Consider the following 18,238-nt stretch of genomic DNA (forward strand, 5'->3'; position numbering starts at 1 on the left):
ACTGGACAGAAAAGGAGAACCTTTGCTCTCCTGTACCCAATACCTTACTCCCAAATTTTAATCCCAGAGCAGAAATTGCAGGAGGAAATGTAAAGAGGGTGGACATTGAAATCAAGCCTCCCAGGGACCAATCTCAGCTAGCCCTGCAGTCATGGCATAAGGTTGGCCTTAGGCATAAGGCACTTTCCTTCCCTCAAGCCCAAGTTACCTCATCTGTATAATAGGAATAGAATGTTTATTTATCAGGATTGTATGTAAGGAACAAACCAAATTATAAATGCAGGAAAGAACATAGCAGAGTCCAGCACACACCATTATGATATCATCTCATATTCCAGCCCCTAATCTCAGTCCTTCATCCTCAACCACCCCCTACCAGTGCTCAAACCCTGGTTCCTAATCATTTCCCCTCCTAGGAGCTCAAATGCAGGTTCTGCTACTGTTTCACCTCTCCTACCCACCTCTTCCCTGGGAGCATGGTGGGGCCCAGGCAAACACTGCCCCCCTCCCCCCCCCCCCCCCCCGCCCTCTCTCTCTCTCTCTCTCTCTCTCTCTCTCTCACACACACACACACACACACACACACACACACACCAGTGGGCTAGATCAAGCCCTCCTGACACAGGGTACAAACAAGCAACCCCCAAAGCAGAGTGCAAAAACCAGAGGCTGGTGCATATTTATGGACATTTTCATCTGGGCTCACATGAAGCTTAAATATTTTTATTTTTCAGTTAAAGATTTTAGGTCAGAAGATTTCACATGCAATGGCTTCTATTGAAGTCTATGGGAAAATTGGAAGATGTGGCCCAGTACTGAGCCATATTCCACACACACACCCACAAACGGCACCTGGAGCAGAAGAGCCAGCTGTCTCTAAATTTAGCTGGGATCCTGTGCCCAGTTCCCAGTGCTGGTGTTCCTCCCTGGCACTGAAGCCGAGTGCCTGCAAGTGTGTATCTGGACACTGGCTGGTGATTTTTATATAGAGTTAAGAGAAAAGCAAAAACATTTCTCATAACTCTTTTCTATCAATACTGGGAAACAAAAGACAGACCGAGAGAGGGCCTCGTGTTTCAAGAAATATAGTAGACCTCATATCTCTTTGTGGAAGCCAAGACCATTCTTATACCGCCCAGCGTGCAGTACCAATATGTATTATCTTCCGGCCGCTGTAGGCGTTTTAGTTTGCGACTCTGCCCTCTCCTTTCTCAACCCCCTCCCGACCCAGCGTAGGGCCTCTTTTTCTGACCACTCGCCCCATGCACAAGGTGCGCGTTTCTTTTTTTCTTTCAAGCCAACCCTCTGTTTATTTTAACCCGAATAGGTTAGGGGGTGGGGAACAGGAGCCTCCAGCAGCGGTCATTACTGGAAGGCTTCAGGAGACAACGTGACTTGCCCAAGGTCAAAGAGCTAGAAGGCGGAAGCGCCTAAAAGCCGTACCCCAGGTCTCTCTAGCTCCCAAAGCCACCTGGTTTCTTTACGCCCACATCTCCAGCGCTGTGCGCGCTCAGGGCGCAAACACCGCGCGCCCAGTCAGCTATGCTGCGCCCTGTTGCTGTTTTCCTTAGGCGAACGGCGCCGTGGCTTAGGGAAACCTTGGGGAACGCTGAGGTGCACCAGCCTACGTGCTTGGGACTGCGGGTGGCTCCGACTCTGGCCAGCCAGGGCACCTCTGCGGGCTGGCCGGGAATCCGGGCGCTCTCCCGCAGTCCCCTATCCAAGCCGCGGGCTGGTGGCATACCGCGGCGCGCTGGCGGCCTCGGAGCGCGGCTGGGAGGCGGGAATGGGGTATGATGGAGGAAGAGGACTGCAGTGGAATCTGCCCCGGGCACCCCTGCCCCGGGCCGCTCTCTGCAGGCTGGGGCTACTTCTCGGTCGCCGCAGTCTTGGGCCCCTCCCGAGCCACCTGTGCGCAGGCTGGCGGGCCCGGGAGAGGCCGGATCCGAAAACCGATCCACTCCGGGTTTCAGACTTCTGTCCTTGTCCCTGGAGATCGCGCAGGGCGGTGGGGGACCTTCTCGCCCACCACCCCAACCCGTTCCCCGGGAGAGCCTAGGGCACCGCCAGGAGGGACCCCCGGAACTGGCGGTGGCCCGCGCGCACAGCGCCAGGCGGCCCGGCCCCTCCTTTCTTCCCCCGCCCCGCCCTGCCACCGCCCGCTCCGATATTCCAGTCCGGGTTTTGAGGCGCGCGCCGGCCCGCTCCTGGGCTGCGGGCTCCGCACGGCGGCTGGCTGGGTGCGCGGCGAGGCTGTCGCTGCGCTCCGCCCTGGCTGCATTGCTGCGCTCCGGGTGCCCAGGGGAGCCACGCGCCGCGTGCGCCCCGTAACCGGCCGCCCGTGGGAGCGCAGTCCGCTGGCATGGGCCCCGAGGGCGCCCCGGGCAGGGGCTCTGGGCTGAGGCGCTGAAAGTCGCCCTCCCGCCCGCGGGGCCCCGCGCCCGGCTTGCCCGCCAGCGGCCATGGCCGTCCGGCCCGGCCTGTGGCCAGCGCTCCTGGGCATAGTCCTCGCCGCCTGGCTCCGCGGTTCCGGTGAGTCACATGCATGCTCGGGGGAGGTTTGCGGGGAACAGTGTGCGCGAACGCTCGCTGTTCTGGAATTGGGGAGGGGGGTGTCCCTGACCCGCATTGCCGGACCCAGTTGGGAGCCCCCCGAGGCCAAACTTTGCGAGGCGGGACGCGGGGGCCGCCTCTTATTGTTGCGCAGCTTCCCCGCGCGCTTCCCCGGAAGCCTGGGTTCTGCCAAGTCCAGGAGCAGCTGCTAGCGCGCGGGGCTGGCGAGTGTAGAAGCCCCACGCCTCAGGGGCGAGGGAAGTTTGCTGGTTGCCGGCCCCAGAGCAGGCTCAGGGGTTTGAATCAACGCCCCTGGGGAAGCCTGACTTTGAGGGTTTTGACCACCCCCCAGTCCCCAGGAAATCAAGAAGGGCGGTTAAGATACCTCTTCCTGGTAGCATCTGCCTCAAACAGCTACTCACAGTTCCTAGCTTGGGCACCTGGCCTCTGCCCACGTCCAGAACACAGTGTCCTCCTCTGTCTCCGCCACACACGCTCACACACGTACACACTCAGGCGTGGAGGCGCATACACCAGCCCCCAGCCCTTGCAGCCTGCACAGAGCACTGCGGGTCCCCCACTGGGGCTGTGGCTCCTGGGCCCCCTGGTTTGTGGGGGCCACAGTTGTGTATGGTGGATTCACTGCCGCTTCCCCATCTCCCGTTTACTACACAGCCCTTCCTCCTCCCTTTATGTCCCATTGGCCACCCTAACCTGCTTGGTAACTCAGCCCTCAACCCACCTCCTTTGGGGGGGCGGGTCCCCTGCATCCTTTGTCTGCTCTCCCTGAGCTTCCATTCAGGCTGAGCTGTTGAGTCCTCCTGATCTCGCCCCCCCCCCCCCCACTCATGCACTTAGCAGAGCTGAACTTATTTATGAGTGTGGGGGGAGGGGGTCATATATGTGATCATGGGGCTTGCCCTAGCAGTTCTTGATTCTTGCTGCCCCAGGAACCTGTGAGGTGCCCCCTCTGCTTGGCCAGGCCATTTTTAATCCCAGGGGTGTGAGGAGGGAGTGTTGGGCTTCCTGAGATTCAAAGCCAGACTGATCGAAGATCAATGCGTGATTGCTCAGAGACCAGTCAGATGATTGAGGCTGATAGCTGTTTCCTTAAAGGGACTCTGTGTAGCACATCCTGCACCCACCACTGTCTGGCCACCCTACTATGCTGCCCCTCAGTCCTCCATCTACCACATCTCATCCACTCTATATCCCTTCTCTATCATCCCATCATCCCCCCCAAATCCTCACTTTAACAAACCTTTCTGCACCATGACCTCCCCTTCTAATCCTGACCTAGCTGGGAGACTGCACTACCTCTGGGTGTGTGTTCATATTACACACATGTGCATGTTAGGAGTATATGTGCCACACTCAGGGTGCAGCTGCACCACTAACCATCATGAGCTGCAAGCGTTCATGTTCCTCACTCAGGGAAGGTGTCTCCAGATAACGAGTAGGTGCCCAGGGGAAGGTTACGAGTGAGACGTGCGAGAGGGCTGTGTGGTCATATCTGCATATTGCCCATGTAAGCATGTGTGAGGGCTGTGAGTTGGCATGTGTGTCCTGGTGATGACAGGGCATGGCAGTGTATGCAGTACTGGTCTGTGTATGGCCTGCCGTGCATGTGTGATTGTTGTGAATAGTTGCACAGGTGAGCATATGTAGGTAAGGGGGTGATGGGTGCTGGTGAAACAGAGAGCCATAGCCTTGGGGGTGGGGGGTGCCACATGGATTCCTCAGGAGGCTACAGAGTTGGGGGACTGCATCCCTGGTTGGTGGGACACCTGTTGAGGCCTGGCCCACGGTTGTCCAGGGAGCTGGCTGGTGGGCCCCTGTGCCATAGGACTGCCCTGAAGCAGAGCCTCCGGGCATCCACTCACAGGCCTGTGGGAGGAGCTGCTGAAGGGCCTCTCCTTCTCGCCTGGGCCCCTTACTATTGTCCTACTATTGTCCTCCACAGGCTCCAGTCACTTGTACCCAGACAGGCTGGCCCTACAATGACCCCTGCTCCTCCTGCACCACCCATCAGCTCCTCAGCAACATCAGCCAGGGTGAAAAAAAAATGTGTGTGAGTGGCCAGCAGGGGGCGCCGGGGGGCCAGCACAATGGCAGCTTCCTGCTCCCCAGGCTGAGCGTCCACCTTGGGTCACACAAAAGCCTTCCCTTCAGCACATGCACCCAGTAGGCCCTTCTCTGTGCCTTTGAACACAGCGACCCATCTGTCTCACAGGGTTTTCTCATTCATATCCAGTCACACAGCTGGCACCTGCTTCCCTGCCCCTGTGGGCCATGCACACCTGTAGCCTTCTCTTCACAGATCTCTGCAGTCCTGGGGAAGGGGCCCCATGGGGACTTGACCCCAATAATTTGTCCTGGTGGCTTGGCCGCAGTGGCTCAATGGTTGAGCGTTGACCTATGAACCAGGAGGTCACGGTTCAATTCCTAGTCAGGGCACATGCCCGGGTTGCAGGCTCAATCCCCAGTGTGCAGGAGGCAGCCAATCAATGATTCTCTCTTATCATTGATGTTTCTGTCTTTCTCTTCCTTTCCCTTCCTGTCTGAAATCAATAAAGATATATTTTTTAAAAATAATTTGTCCTGGTGGCTTCTTCCTCAGGCCCCAGCCCCATTTTCCGGGCTGGTCCTGGACCTCTCTCACCCCCCAGAATGGAACAGTTGGTTGTGGGGATGGTGTCTTAATTCTTTAGGGCTAAGAAATACCCTGCTCTCACTCACTCTGCCTTGGGGATGGGATGGACTAGGCTTTGGGGCCCCCCAGGTATCCCCAGAAGAGGTCTGGTCTTCTGACCCCCTTTGCCTGTGTTGGGAGGGGCTTCCCTTAGGAGCCCAGGGATTGGCATTGGTTCAGATACCACCACCACCACCACCACCCCTCCCTGGTTCCTGGGAGCAGCCAACTTTGGCCTCAGGCATGAGCCAGCTGCCCGAAACTCCTAGGGCCCCCACCGTCTTCCATCCGTTCCTCCTGCCTGGTGCTGCTCTGGGCCACAGATCTGCAGACTCAAATCATTCAATCTATAAGATGGGGGACCCCTTCTCCAGGCGAAGGCCCTGTGCTGGCCTGGGCTGCGGCCTGGGAACACATGTCCACACACATACAAGCTTGGGCCTGCTCATTCCAGGCCAAACATCTCCTGCTGCCCTCCCTCCATGGGCCCTGTCCTCCCCCTCTCCCTAGTCCCCAAGCCCAGGGCTGAAACCTTAGAGTCTCCCTCAGCTCTCCCTTCTCCTTCACGCTTCATTTCTAATTTGTCACCAAGTCCTCCAGCTCAGTCCTACTTGTGACATTGCTTGTGTCCCTCTCCTCCTTTGTCACTCCCCCAGGCTCCTTCTTTCCTCACCCTCTTACCTAGACCAATGCCATAGCCACCCCAACTCATCTCCCTCCTGAGCCTCCTCCAATTAGACTAATGCACCCGGTGCCCAGGCCGGAACCTGTATCTCCCCAGTGCCTGCCTCCAGTACCAAGCCAGGAGCCCTTAGGGAAGCTCCGAGTAACCACGCTTCACTGGGCTGATCCATTGGGAGGGAGGTGTCCTCTCTGGCTCTGCTGCTGGTGGGCTCTTCCAGACAAGCTCCAGTTTCCTCACTGTAGCTCCCTTGCCTTAAAGAAGCGTGTGCCCTCAACCCTGCCAGCCACACCCCTCGCCCCCCACCCCAACATCCTCAGCTCTATCTGTACTGTTCTGCTTATCTCAGCCCCCAGCTTTAATCCAGCCCCCTCCAAAGGCCTCCTCAACTCCTTCCAGGACCCATGCAGGGGCCAAGGCATAGTGAGGAGCTCTGAGTGGGCTACAGGACAGAGGTACTGGTTCCTCGGCCCTGGAGAAGCACACAGCCTGGGGCGGCTGCCGGAAGCCTCTGGCCTGAGCCACCTTGTTCACTCCAGTGCTTCCCACAAGTAGTGCCATTGTTTATGGCACTGGGACCCTGCTCTCAGCCCCCAGCATGCTCCCAGTCATGGCTAGTCATGTGCTTCTTTTTTCTCTTTATTTCCTTTTACTTGAGTTTGGGTTTTCTGGCTAGGCAGGGCAGGCTGCTGCAGCTGGGGAGGGGGAGAGAAGTTTGCTCTGCCCTCCCCCAGCAGCCCTCCCCATCCCTGTCCCCGAACGCAGACTGCCCTGCTCCAGGGTGACTGGGAATGGCACCTGTCCAGGGCAGGGACGAGCAAGGTGAGACCCCACTATGGAGTAGCTGTGCTCCGGCCCCTCACACTGATGGCAAGCCAGCTCTCATGAGTGTCCGTGTTTGTGGGTTCTTCACACAGGTTCTATGTCTATGTCTGTTGACTAGGAACCTCCCTGCTCATCTACCCCTCCCAGGTGTAGACATTTCCAGATGGGTGTCTTCTTGTGCAAATTATGCCATCCTGGGTCCCAGAGCTGCAGACTCAACCCCCTGAAAGGTGGAGCTGAGGGGCACTGAGCAGTGGTCTTACTCATCCTGAAGGGACACTGTCCCACCCCCATCCTCAGGGCTGGAGTCGACACCAGACTTGGTCTGCTCTGGGCAGCACTTACTTGGGGCTCCTGGTTTAGGCTGAGCCCCAGGAGAGCCTGTCCCCAACCATCCTTTCCACCCAGTTGAGTGCTCAGCTTCCTGTGACCAATTGTACCAGCCCACCCCTTTGTTCTTCTTGCCTGCTCCATGGGAGTGGCATTGGAGGATCCTCTGGCCTTTTGGGGATCCCCAGCCCCCTCTTCGTATCAGGTGGAGTAGAAAGGGCAGGGATTTTGGAGGCAGATGGGCCCTGGTTTCAGTCTAAGCCACCTGACAAATAACTTCTACTCCCCAGCCTGTTTCAGATCTGTTGAATGGGGTCACCTCTGCTTCCTGGGGTTATAGTAATAAGCTGATGGGCAACATAGGGAGAGCCCCCCAGGGTGGGCCCTGACTTGGAGCAAGCACCTATGGCTTATTTGTCTCCTTCCTCCATTTTCCTGGCATTTGAAGGGGCACAATTTAAGACTGGTGGGGTCCAAAGCTCAGAGAGAGGAGAGAAGGTCCCTCTTGTGAGCTGCTTCACTTCTTACTGCTCCAGCCCCAGGCAGGAGCCCTAGGCTGGAGTCATTGCCTCCACACCCCCATCTGCACACTCACCATCCCCTGCAGGGGACTCAGGCCTGATTCAGACACAAAATCCTCCAGTGTGTACAGAGCTTTGTTCTGTGAAGATGATGATTTGGGCTCAGGTTGTCCTGGAGCTGTGTGCTGGTGATCATCTTTGACACACAGAAAGCGAGGGTGGGAGCCCTGGATGAAACTCAATTCTAGTCTTGGCTCCGCCATTTTATTGCTTTGTGATTTTGGACAAATCACTTGACCTCTCTGGGCTGTTTGCTTCTTCGTATACTAAAGGATTGGACTTGATGACTCTACTGGGGCAGAGGCTGGTGCCCAGGCGGTTGCCTTGGGAGCCTGGGGTAGGGTGGACTGTGCACTCAACAGCAGGTTCCCCCAGGAACTGCTCACACCTGCCCAGCACCTGCTAAAGCCACCAACCACCCTGGCAGCAGCTGCCTGCATTGCCTCAGAGCCAGGTGTCTGCTACTGTGGGACTGAAGGTGGCTGTGAGGTAGAAGTAGGAAATTTGAGTCCCTGCATCCAAGCCAGGAAACAAGGCCCTGCTTTAGCTGATGAACACCTCCAGTGGCAAAAACAGCCCTTCTTAGGGCCCCCAGAAGGTCAGAGTGCCTGAGGCCCACCCCTTCCCAGGCACTAATGTCAGATGTAGCAAGCAGCCTTTGGCCTCCAGAGCCAGAACCCCAGGCATGTGGAGGAGGCGGTGGGCTGAGTTGGCAGGCTCTAAGGTCTTAGTCTGGACCAAGGCTGGGACCAGGGCGAGGCAAGCGAGGTGCCTCAGGTGCAAACTTTAAGTCATGCAAGTGCAGGGTCAGCGCCTGAGAATAAGTGCCCTTGGCAACCGCTATGCCTCACCCTCGTCCTGGCTATGGATCCACGCCTCCTTATACTTCTTCAGTTTCCCTGCCACTCAAAGGAGTCATTAAAAGGTAGTTGTGCAGATTACACAGCCTGATGCATGTCAGTCCTAGCATACAGTAGGAACTCAATAAATGTTTGCAATTGATGGTGATGATTCGGCAGAGGGCACTGTTCTGTCCCTTCCTTGGAGGAGTGGGATGGTCCTTGGTGTCCTCTTTGTGGGAGAGGGTGCAGCTAGGGGTTCAGGAGGGAGGACAGAGGCCTGAGGGAAGGCCTCCATTTTGGGATGAGGACAGGCCTGGTGTCTTTTCTCTGCCCCTTTGACATCCAGGGTGGGGCATGTAGAAGCCCTAAGTGTACCCCCAAATGTGGTTATTGGCTGGCCCACCCAACCCTGTTTGAAATGGGGAAAGGGGGAGACTGCAGAGCTCAGGAAAGGCCTGAGTGGCAGCTGCTCATCCGTAGAGTGGGTCACAAAGGAGCAAGTTTTAGGTCCCATTCAGGTGGGGGAGGGGCCCTGAAATCCCTGCCTAGGAGTGGGGCCATGGTGAGAACCTGGGGTGCCAGCATCCTGATGGGTGAGTCCCCAGCCCCTCCCCAGACCTAGATGTCAGAGCTGTGTCTGTCTGGAAGGCTCAGGGTCACCTTGAGCTCCAGGCAAATATGTGGCTGGGATTTGGGGAGGGCAAGGCAGTCTAGATGGACTGAGCCTGAAGGACAGCTGCAGGGTTCCTGGGGAGGGCTTGGACGCGGTGGCCCACCTGTGCCCTACACCTCTCCAGCCAGCTGGCAGCCTGCAGGAAGGTACACCCCGAATTAGACCCTACCCCTCCTCACTGAGGCAGAGACCAAATGGAATTGAGGGGCTGCTCGTTTTTCCCCAGGTCTGCATCTTTCCAGCCCCCGACCCTCCAAAAGAAAGGGGCGGTGCCTTTTTTTTGGAGTGCTAATTTAGCGCCTGTGCCTGCCCAGAGCCAACCCCGTCCCTAAAACAGCCCCACCCCGCTGCCCTTGTATTTGGCGGGCGGGGTCCCGGGCTAGAGGGAGGCCTCGGGCCAGGTGGATTGCGGGACGCGGGAGCCGCGGTGGGGCGTCCGCGCCTGAGCCAATGGGAGCCGGAGTCGGGTGGGGGCCAGCGCGTCCTGCCCCGCAGCCCCCGCCCTGGGAAAGCGCGGTGAATTCGGCAGCGGTGCGGAGAAGGGGCGGGGTCCCTCCGCCCGCCAGCCCGCCCGGGGCCGCCCGCCGGATTAGCAGCTCTTTGTTCGGGGCCTGTTAACAAGTTCCTGGCTGAGCGCTCGGCTGCTACCCCGGGAGCAGGCGTCCAGCCTCCAGGCAGACGGCTGTTGGCCTCTGCCGTTCCGGGTTCCCGCGCCAGCTGCAGCCCCCGCCCCCTCCCCCGCCGCCTTCCCAGGCCCGGCGACGTGGCTGGGCAGTGGGCCCCACTGGCAGCCTGGGGCGTGTGGGATTTGCAGAGCCCTGACTGACCTCGCCACGGGAGGGAAGAGAACGCCCCATCCTCGGAGCACCTCCTATACGTCAGGGGCTTCTAGTGCACCGAAATGAGGGAGGGCAGGCGCCCCAAACTCGTGGCCATCCTGGGGTTCCAACAAGAGCTGGAGCCTTCCGTGGCTGTCACTTCTATTGTTGTTGTTGTTGTTGTTGTTGTTATTATTATTATTATTATTATTGTCTTGGTGGTAACCTAGGCGTGCTAGGTGAGGGTAGTCCTATTTATCAGATGAGTGCACTGAGGCTCAGAGGTGGCAGGGCTTGTTACTGCTTGGCCTGACCCTCCCCCACTCTGACCTCTCCCCCGTGGCTATTTACTCTCATGGCCTAGTTTGGTGCCGGACAGACTTGGAAGACCTTGATTCTGGGGCTAATCCCTCACCTCCAGAGCCTATTCCCCCTCTACATCCTGCCTTCTGAACCCCACCCCCTCATTTCCTAAACCTGGGCAGGGTTGTTGTCCAGATCACAGGAATTTTTATTACAAAACCCCTGGGGGTTATCTTTCTGACTTGCTTAAGGCCACAGGTCATGTGCCAAGCCACTTTCTTATAATGAGGGGGAATCCTTCCCCATAAGCTCTCCCAAATGGCTCTTGGCTCATCCTTCTGGGGCCACCCAGGATGGCTTCCCCCTTCTTATTTGTGTAAGACAGAGTTCCTGCCTGGCACTCCAGTCTCTCAGCTGTTCCTGGTGTAGCATGGTTCTAACCGCCACCCCCCCCCCCCCCACACACACACACACACACACACGCACACCTCTACCCCTCACATCCTGTTACCTGCCTCTGGATGTCAATCCTAGGAGCTCGGCCCACTCTGACACAATGGTCCAACATGGACTACTAGACTAGTATAGGATATTAAGTGTGTCTGTGGCAAGTATTAGAAATCCCAACTCCAATTAGCTTAAGGCAAAAAAAAAAAAAAAAAAAGAAGACAGACAGAGAGAGAGATTTATTGGTGCATGTAACTGAAAAGCCATGGGTAGCAACTGTGACTTCAGGCTGGTGCCATTCTCCAGCAGCCTCTCTCCTCAGAGGCCCAAGGTGACTGCCAGGAGTTACCAGAGCTACATCCTTGCAGGCCCAATCTGGGGGGCGTGGGGAGTGAGGAGATGGCGCATCGCTTCCCTCAGTCATCCAGCAGATGTCCAGGTCTTTCCTCATTGGTCCAGCTCAAGTGCTGTGCCATGTGTGAGCCAGTCCGCACAGCCAGGGGTTATGGTTATGTAGTCGAGCCTGGGCCCAAGCCACCAATGCCACTGCCCTGTTATTCAAGCTGTTGGCCACCACTCACAGCTTCCTGTCCACTGAACGGGGATGGGCACATTGTCCTCAGAGTTAACCAGTATGTCATCAATACATTTTGGCCAAGTATTTAATAAAAATGTTGACTAGCACCCGGGACACAGCCTGAGGCTCAATGATGAAGACCAGAGTCTGGATCCGCATGGGCTGTGCTAGAAAACAATACCGGCCACTCAACAGGTTTTGCATTCCCTTAAACGTGCTGTCATCTGGTTCATGCATCTCCATTTGCTGATCCTGAGATATGTTATCAGGTGCCTGGCTGAGGCCCAGACGCACAGTTTCCAATCTGGCCATGATCTGCCAGAACAGTAACCTGTAAGAAGGGAAGCTGGTCTGGTGTGGGGGTCCATGGAGGCCCCAGCGTGACTTCCAGTGTCCCTGCTTCCCTTGGCCATCTGCCGCTGACCAGGAAGCCCTACCGGAATCGTGCCTGAGGTTCGTATCAGGGTCACCAGGCTATGGCTATTCCCGTTGTTGGGTTTTATATCTATCCAGCATTCATTCCCAGTCCCGCCAGAATGCCGCTTAGTGGGTACTTGGGGGCCCCTTCATCTCAGCAGCAGGCACCATGCAAGACAAGTAAGTCATTTCCCCTGTCCTAGCTTCTTTTCTGCTTCAGAGCCTCCTTTTAAGCCTCTTTTTCCTTCTCTTAACAACCCAATTTCTCGCCAGTACTTTCCCCTTTTTGCTTAAATTTATGAGAATTGGTTTGTGTTGCTTGCACTCAATGAATCTAAATGATGCCTTCACCAAATCCAACTCTCTTTTTTGAAAACTAGACCGCAGCTCACACATCTCCTGCCCCATGACCGCTCCCGCCCCCTTTCTCAGAGGTCAGCAGTGGGTTCTACAGGCTCCCAGCCAGGACCTGGTGATTGACCAGGACCAAGAGGCCTGACCTCATTCAGGACAACCGCTCGCCCGTGCTGCCCTCGCCTTCTGGTCTTGAGTGCTTTCTTACTAGAGTTTGTCCTCACTCTCCACTTCAGTGTCCTTGGGTGCAAAATGGTGGGGTGGTGAGGCGAGCTTCCCAGTGCCCCCCACCCCCGCCCCAGTCCGCAGGCCCACCCTTTCCTGGTCCCCTTCCTCCAAGCCCCCTCCGCTCCCACTAGCTTTTGCATTCCAAGCCTCAGCCTTGCTTGATCAGTTCTCTAGTCCCTGCCTCTCACTGGTGACTGTGTGCTTGGTTTAGGACCATCTATCCGTGTTGAGCATGTCTGGCTGGACTCTGAGCCCACCTAGAAGTCTTGTAGCTGCCCTGACACTTTTCTAGACTCCTTCTTCCTCCAGATCCTTCGGGATCACACAGCCAGAGGTTCAACTTTGAGACCTACTGGTCCTCTCCAGTCCCTTTCATGACCCTGGCTCCACTGGGGGCTTGTCTTTGGTGTGAATTGCCTGAAGCCTACCTTCCATTGGTCAGAACACCCTTCTGAGGATGGTCAGCATTCCTTCCCAGCCAAGACATGCAAGAGAATTTACCAGTGGCTCTCTGGGAGGGCCGGGGGACCAATTTTCATGGTGTAAATTCTGCCGCCATGGCCTATTTCAAGTTACCAATGTAATGTCGACCGCTTGCAAAGTTCCAGAAATTTTAATGATGGGCTTTCCTGAGCCAGGCTGAGCTGGTTCCAGCACATTCTGTTCTCTGGCCATAGGAAAAGTGATAAAGGCTCCTTAAACTTCTACCTACATGACCCACTGGCCTCCTCAGGCTTGGAGGGGATGCTCCCTCCAGGCACCAGGCTTTTTGCTGGGCTGAGGTGTGGGGAGTCGGTTAAGGAACGATTTGTGGTTGAGAAGCAGAGCTCTAGAGCTGATGGTATAGGTTAGAATCCTAAAGTGGGAGGCCTTAGGCAGGAAATTTCTGCTCTCAGTGCCTTGGTTTCCTCATCCAGAAAACATGGGAAAAGAAAGGCTCCTACTTCAGAGGGTTTCAAGGATGAAATGGGTTATTCCATGCCAGGCCCATAGGGGTGGTCTCCATGCTGTGTGGGTAGCAGCAGCTGTGCTCACTTTTGTCCTCCCTCTGTGACACCCCTGAAGGGAGGGAAGGAGGGAGGGAGGGAGGGAGGGAGGGAGGGAGGAAAGAGAGGAGGGAGAGATCAGAGAGTCTGTGTGGGTATTGGAGGGGTGTGTGTTGGAGGGGTGCAGGGTCCTTGGTTGACAGCACGGGCAGAGAGCATCAAGGGTAGGGCCTGAAGGTCTGGAATCTTGGGAAGTGCTCATTTTGGGGTGACGAGCTTTCATGAGAGGGCTTGAGAAGGAAGGTTGACTTGGTAAAGGATGACTCACCCAGAGTGACTTGTTCAGGTATGACTCCTGACAGCCTGGAGCCAGGTGAGTCCCCAGGACTTGCAGGGGCTACAGTGACATTGAAGAGCCCAGACAGGCCAGCAAGGACAGCCTACGTGCTGGCCTGCAGGGTGGCCTGTAGCTTTGGGACTAGTCCCTGGCCAGCCTCCCTGTCCTCTAATCCCAGGTCGTGGGGGCTAAAGGCCAGAGGAGGATAAGAACTATGCCTGCGACCTTGGCATGTGGAGGGATTGGGCCAGAAATTGAAGGGAGGGGGAGGAGCACACAGGCATTCCCTGGACAGCGTGTGTACGGGGGAGCTGGGAGGCACAGCCCAGTTGGGGCAGACAGTGCCTGTGGGGGACCAGCATTGACAGGGCTGGCTAGGTCGTTGAGCTAGGGGGTGACAGGCAGTGAGCAGTATTTAAGGAAGATTTATCTGGCAGCGCATGGAGGATAGATGGGAGCAGGGAGAGGCTGGAGGCAAGGAGACCAGCCAGGAGGCTGCGGCAGTCATCCAGGCAAGAAATGACGAGGGCTCCCTTTCCAGCAAGCGGGCAGCAGGGATGGGCCAGGAGAGATGGATGTGGGAGACTCTGGAAAGGAGGAGCCTCTGGGTGTTGCCTGTGGGGGACGAGGGACGGGGGAGAGACAAACATGATTCAGAGATTTTGAGCCTTGGGAAGTGATGTCAGAAACAAAATGATCAGGGAGCCTTGATGAGGGAGAATCGGAAAGAGCAAGAGGGCTCTACAGGGCGGTGGGGGGCTCCACCGAACTCGCCCTGCCAGGCCCTCCCAGAGCATGTCCCTCAGGTAGGGCACTTTGGCCATAAGCAACAGAAAGTGGTTCTGGCCAGGTTAGGTCGAGGGAATGGAATGGTGGGGAGAGCTTGCAGGTACAACGGGTAATGGAGGGACAGATGTAAAGTCATGTCCTAGGAGAGAGGTCCTCAAAGGTCAGGGTGGCAGTGGGCTGTCACCCTGCCTTCAGGGCACTGAAAGCAGGAGGGACATGGATTTGCTTTGTTCTGTGTAGCCCTAGAGGGCAGGGCCAGGGCCAGCAGATAAGACAGCAGGCTAAGGAAGACCTTCCTACAAGCAGAGAGCAGTGGGAGTCGGGGAGGAGGTGGAGGCAGCTGTGAGGAAGGCTGTGGGGAAAGGCCACACAGCTGAGACCTGGAGGATACCTGCGCCCATCGGAGGCAGGAGGAGCCGCCTGAGGGTCAGTGCTCAGAAGCCTAGAGCCAGCGTTAGGGAACTGGGGAAGAGGTGGGTGGGCGGGATGCAAAGGCCACTCGGAATTTGTAGAGCTGGGATGGAAGGCTCTGAGAGCCACAAGAGGCTGGGTCCCTGAAGGCTCCAGGGGAGAAGGAGCAGGAGAAGTATGAGTGCTTAGCGTGTGCAAAGCTCTTGCCCATAAGCTCCCCGTAGGTGGGCTTGGAGGGGGGAGTGACTTTCTCACATCGCACGGCAGCAGCCACCTTAGAGCCCGGTCCCAGCCCCAACCCCTCTGGGCATCCATCTGTGCAAGGGGCTGGGGTGGAAGGCTCTGGGCCCCCTGAGCTTTTGAGGGAAATGGAGAGGATGGGCTGGGGGACAGGGCTAGGTGAGATGGGGCACCTCAGTCAGTAAGTAAGACTGATGGAACCCCTGTTGTGTGCCGGGCCTGTATTAGGCACTGCGGATACGCAACAAGGCGGGCACCATCCCCACCCTCAAGGAACTCGTATTCTAGTGGGAAGAGATGACCATAAACAATGGTCAGAGTCAGAGAATGAGGACTGCTCTTCAGGAGTTGGAAGGCAAACAGAGAGGCCCGCGTGACCATGTAGCCACACGTGAACTAGATGTGGGCAGGTGGGTGGCGAGTTAAGCAAGATAGACTGGATGGTCAGGCCTCTCAGAGGAGGTGGCATGTGAGTTGAGACCCAAGTGACTGGAAGGAGCCACTGTGGGTACAGCTGCCTGGTTACTGGAGGGTCCATATGGTCTGGGCAGGGGAGGTGTGGAGTTGGGTGAAGGGAAAGTACTAGTATAATGACTTATCGCTGTGCTCATTTATACTAATGCCCCCTCAGCTCCCAGAAAGGTACAGAGTTGCTGAGGCAGGTCTGGTAAGGCCCGTGGGTGTGAGGAAGATGACTCAGAGGTGGGGGTGCTGGGTGAGAGGGCCCAGGTCTGGGATGGCAAGACACAGCCCTGGACGGGGGTTCAGGAGGCCCGGTCCCAGATCTGCTCTGTGTTCAGAGTCTAAGCAAGCCCCGGACCAGACACACTCTCTGACTCATTTGTGAAATGGGGAGAATGATCTAAAATGACTGAGTCTGAGCTGTCATGGAGCAGATCCTGAGGCAGGGGCAGGGGTGAGGCAGGGACGGGGGAGGGTGTGGGGAGAAGGCAGGACTGGCCATTTCTGTGCCATCCTGCAGTCTCAGTGCCTCTGTCCCCACCACCTCCCAGTATCAACTACTGGCCTGTAAAATGAGCTGACGTGCAATGGTGTATCACCCTCCTCTCAAGCACTTGATGCATTAAGTTAAATTTATATAACATAAAATTAACCATCTTAAAGCCTACAATTTAGTAGCATTTAGTACATTCACAGTGTTGTGCAGCCATCATTTCTATCTAGTTCCAAAACATTTTCATCAACCCAAAGGAGACCCAGTCACTCCCCATTCCCCCGTCTCCCTAGCCCCTGGCAAACACCAACCTGCTTTCTGTTGCTATAGATTTGCTTCTTCTGGGTATTTCGTGTAAACGGAATCAAACAATATGTGGCCTTTTGTGACTGTCTTCTTTCCCTTAGCATGATGTTCACACATACTGTTGCCCCACAGGGTGGCATGTGTCAGTACTGCATTCCTTTTCTTGGCTGAGTAATATTCCATTGTGTGGAGAGACCACATCTGGTTTATCCATCATCCTCCACTTGGGTTGTTTCCATTTTTTTGGCTATCGTGAATAATGCTGCTTTGAACACTCATATCCAAGTATCTGTTTAAACACCTATTTTCAGTTCTCTTGGGCACATAAAGTGGAATTGCTGGGTCATGTGGTAATTCTAGGTTTAATTTTTTGAGGAACCGCCAAACTGTTTTTCTCAGGAACTGCACCCTTTTATGTTTCCATCAGCAAAGCACAAGGTTCCCATTTCTCCACATGCTTATTTCTGATACTAAATTCTTGTGAAAATTATTTTTATCCTCTCTTGGTGCTCATGCTTTATAAGTGCTTGGGTCTGGGGGGAGCCTGCCACCAGGCCATCCAGCCCCGCCTGATATGGGTCTCATTGTCCAGGATTGGCATCAAAGGGCAGGTTGAGGGACTGGGGCACCTGGGGGCATGAGAGCCTACTAACTCTCCCTGGCCCTCTAACCTCAAGCAGTGGGTCAGGCTGGCCGTCAGGGGAGGGCTGGGCCTCTCCTCTCCTCTGGGACCCTTGCTCCCTCCCCCCTTCCCTCTTCCTGCAAACGCTCCCAGCCTGGAACTGCCCTCACTGCCCCCTGCTCCGTCTTGTGTGTGTGTCTCGCCACCAGGATAAATGTAGCTGCAAACAATGCGGCGGGCTGGGTGCTAATCTGTCAGACGCAGTGCACGGCTGTGATTCCGAATACATTAACATTTTCACATGAAATCATTTCAATTTTTAGTGATTAAGAAGTATTTGTTTTAAAGCATCAGGGTGATTTACTGCAGGCCTGGGGGGCAGTGGGGGCAGGGAAGCCCCAAGTGTGATGTCATTCATGGGCACCAGCGCAAGCAGAGCTCACGCCAGTCACTCCCCTGTGCCCGCTGTGGGCTTCCTGGGTATGGGGCTGGGGGTGGCAAGGAGTGGGCAAGTCACAGGACCTGAGGTGGGAGGAGAGTGTATGGTCTAAGGGTCTCTGGAGGGCACTGGGTCCCAGATGCCTCAGCTCCCACGCCCCATCTTCTTCCCTCTTCTCCACATCACTCAAGCCTCACTCAAAGTCACTTCCCTAGAGAGGCTACCTCTGGCCCTCTAACCTCAGGTAGCAGCCTGACACTCTGTTTTAGCTTCTTCATGGCACTTTCCAACATTAGGAATGATCATTATTGACTTATTTACATCTTTATTTTCTACATCCCCATCCCCCCACATTAGAACATAAGCTTCTTGAGGGACTGTGGCCTGCTAACTGTTGTGTCCCCCGTGACTAGAACAATGCCTGGCACTAGAAGTTCAGTATTTGTTGGCTGGACAGACAGATGGATGGGTGGGTGGAGGGATAGGTAGGTAGGTGGACAGATGATTGGGAGGGAGGGAAGGTAGATGATTGTTCAGGAGACACAGAAGAACCTCACCATACCACATGTCCTATCATCTTTGAGTCCAGCGCCCTCTGGGACTTGAGGAACCCCAGCCCTACGCAGGCAAGCGACCTCTGGTATGCCAGGCTTCCAGGCACCTGGGAAGTACAAGTGCATTTGCAGCAGGGCTGGTACTCACAAGCTTCCACCCCTCACTCCTCCTCATCACCCACTCTTCAGAGCCTGTCTGTGCCTCCCTCTCTGGGCGGAGGGGAGTTACTGAGGGGTTCCCTAGGACTCTGGACAAACCAACTCCTCCAGGTCCCAA

General features: G+C 56.0%; 1 protein-coding gene across 2 annotated transcripts in view; it reads left to right on the forward strand.

Annotated features, from left to right (window-relative positions):
• The first annotated feature begins 2,220 nt into the window (after nucleotides 1-2,220).
• The window catches only part of UNC5A (unc-5 netrin receptor A), a 57,741-nt gene continuing 41,723 nt past the window's right edge, over nucleotides 2,221-18,238 (forward strand). For both annotated transcript variants that reach the window (XM_036314290.1, XM_036314291.1), the window contains exon 1: nucleotides 2,221-2,532. In XM_036314290.1, the coding sequence (XP_036170183.1) occupies nucleotides 2,463-2,532 (70 nt within the window). In that variant the 5' untranslated portion in view covers nucleotides 2,221-2,462. The remainder of the gene's footprint in view (nucleotides 2,533-18,238) is intronic.

Source organism: Myotis myotis, unplaced genomic scaffold, assembly GCF_014108235.1.
Source record: "Myotis myotis isolate mMyoMyo1 unplaced genomic scaffold, mMyoMyo1.p scaffold_m19_p_6, whole genome shotgun sequence".
NCBI classification, from domain to species: Eukaryota; Metazoa; Chordata; class Mammalia; order Chiroptera; family Vespertilionidae; genus Myotis; species Myotis myotis.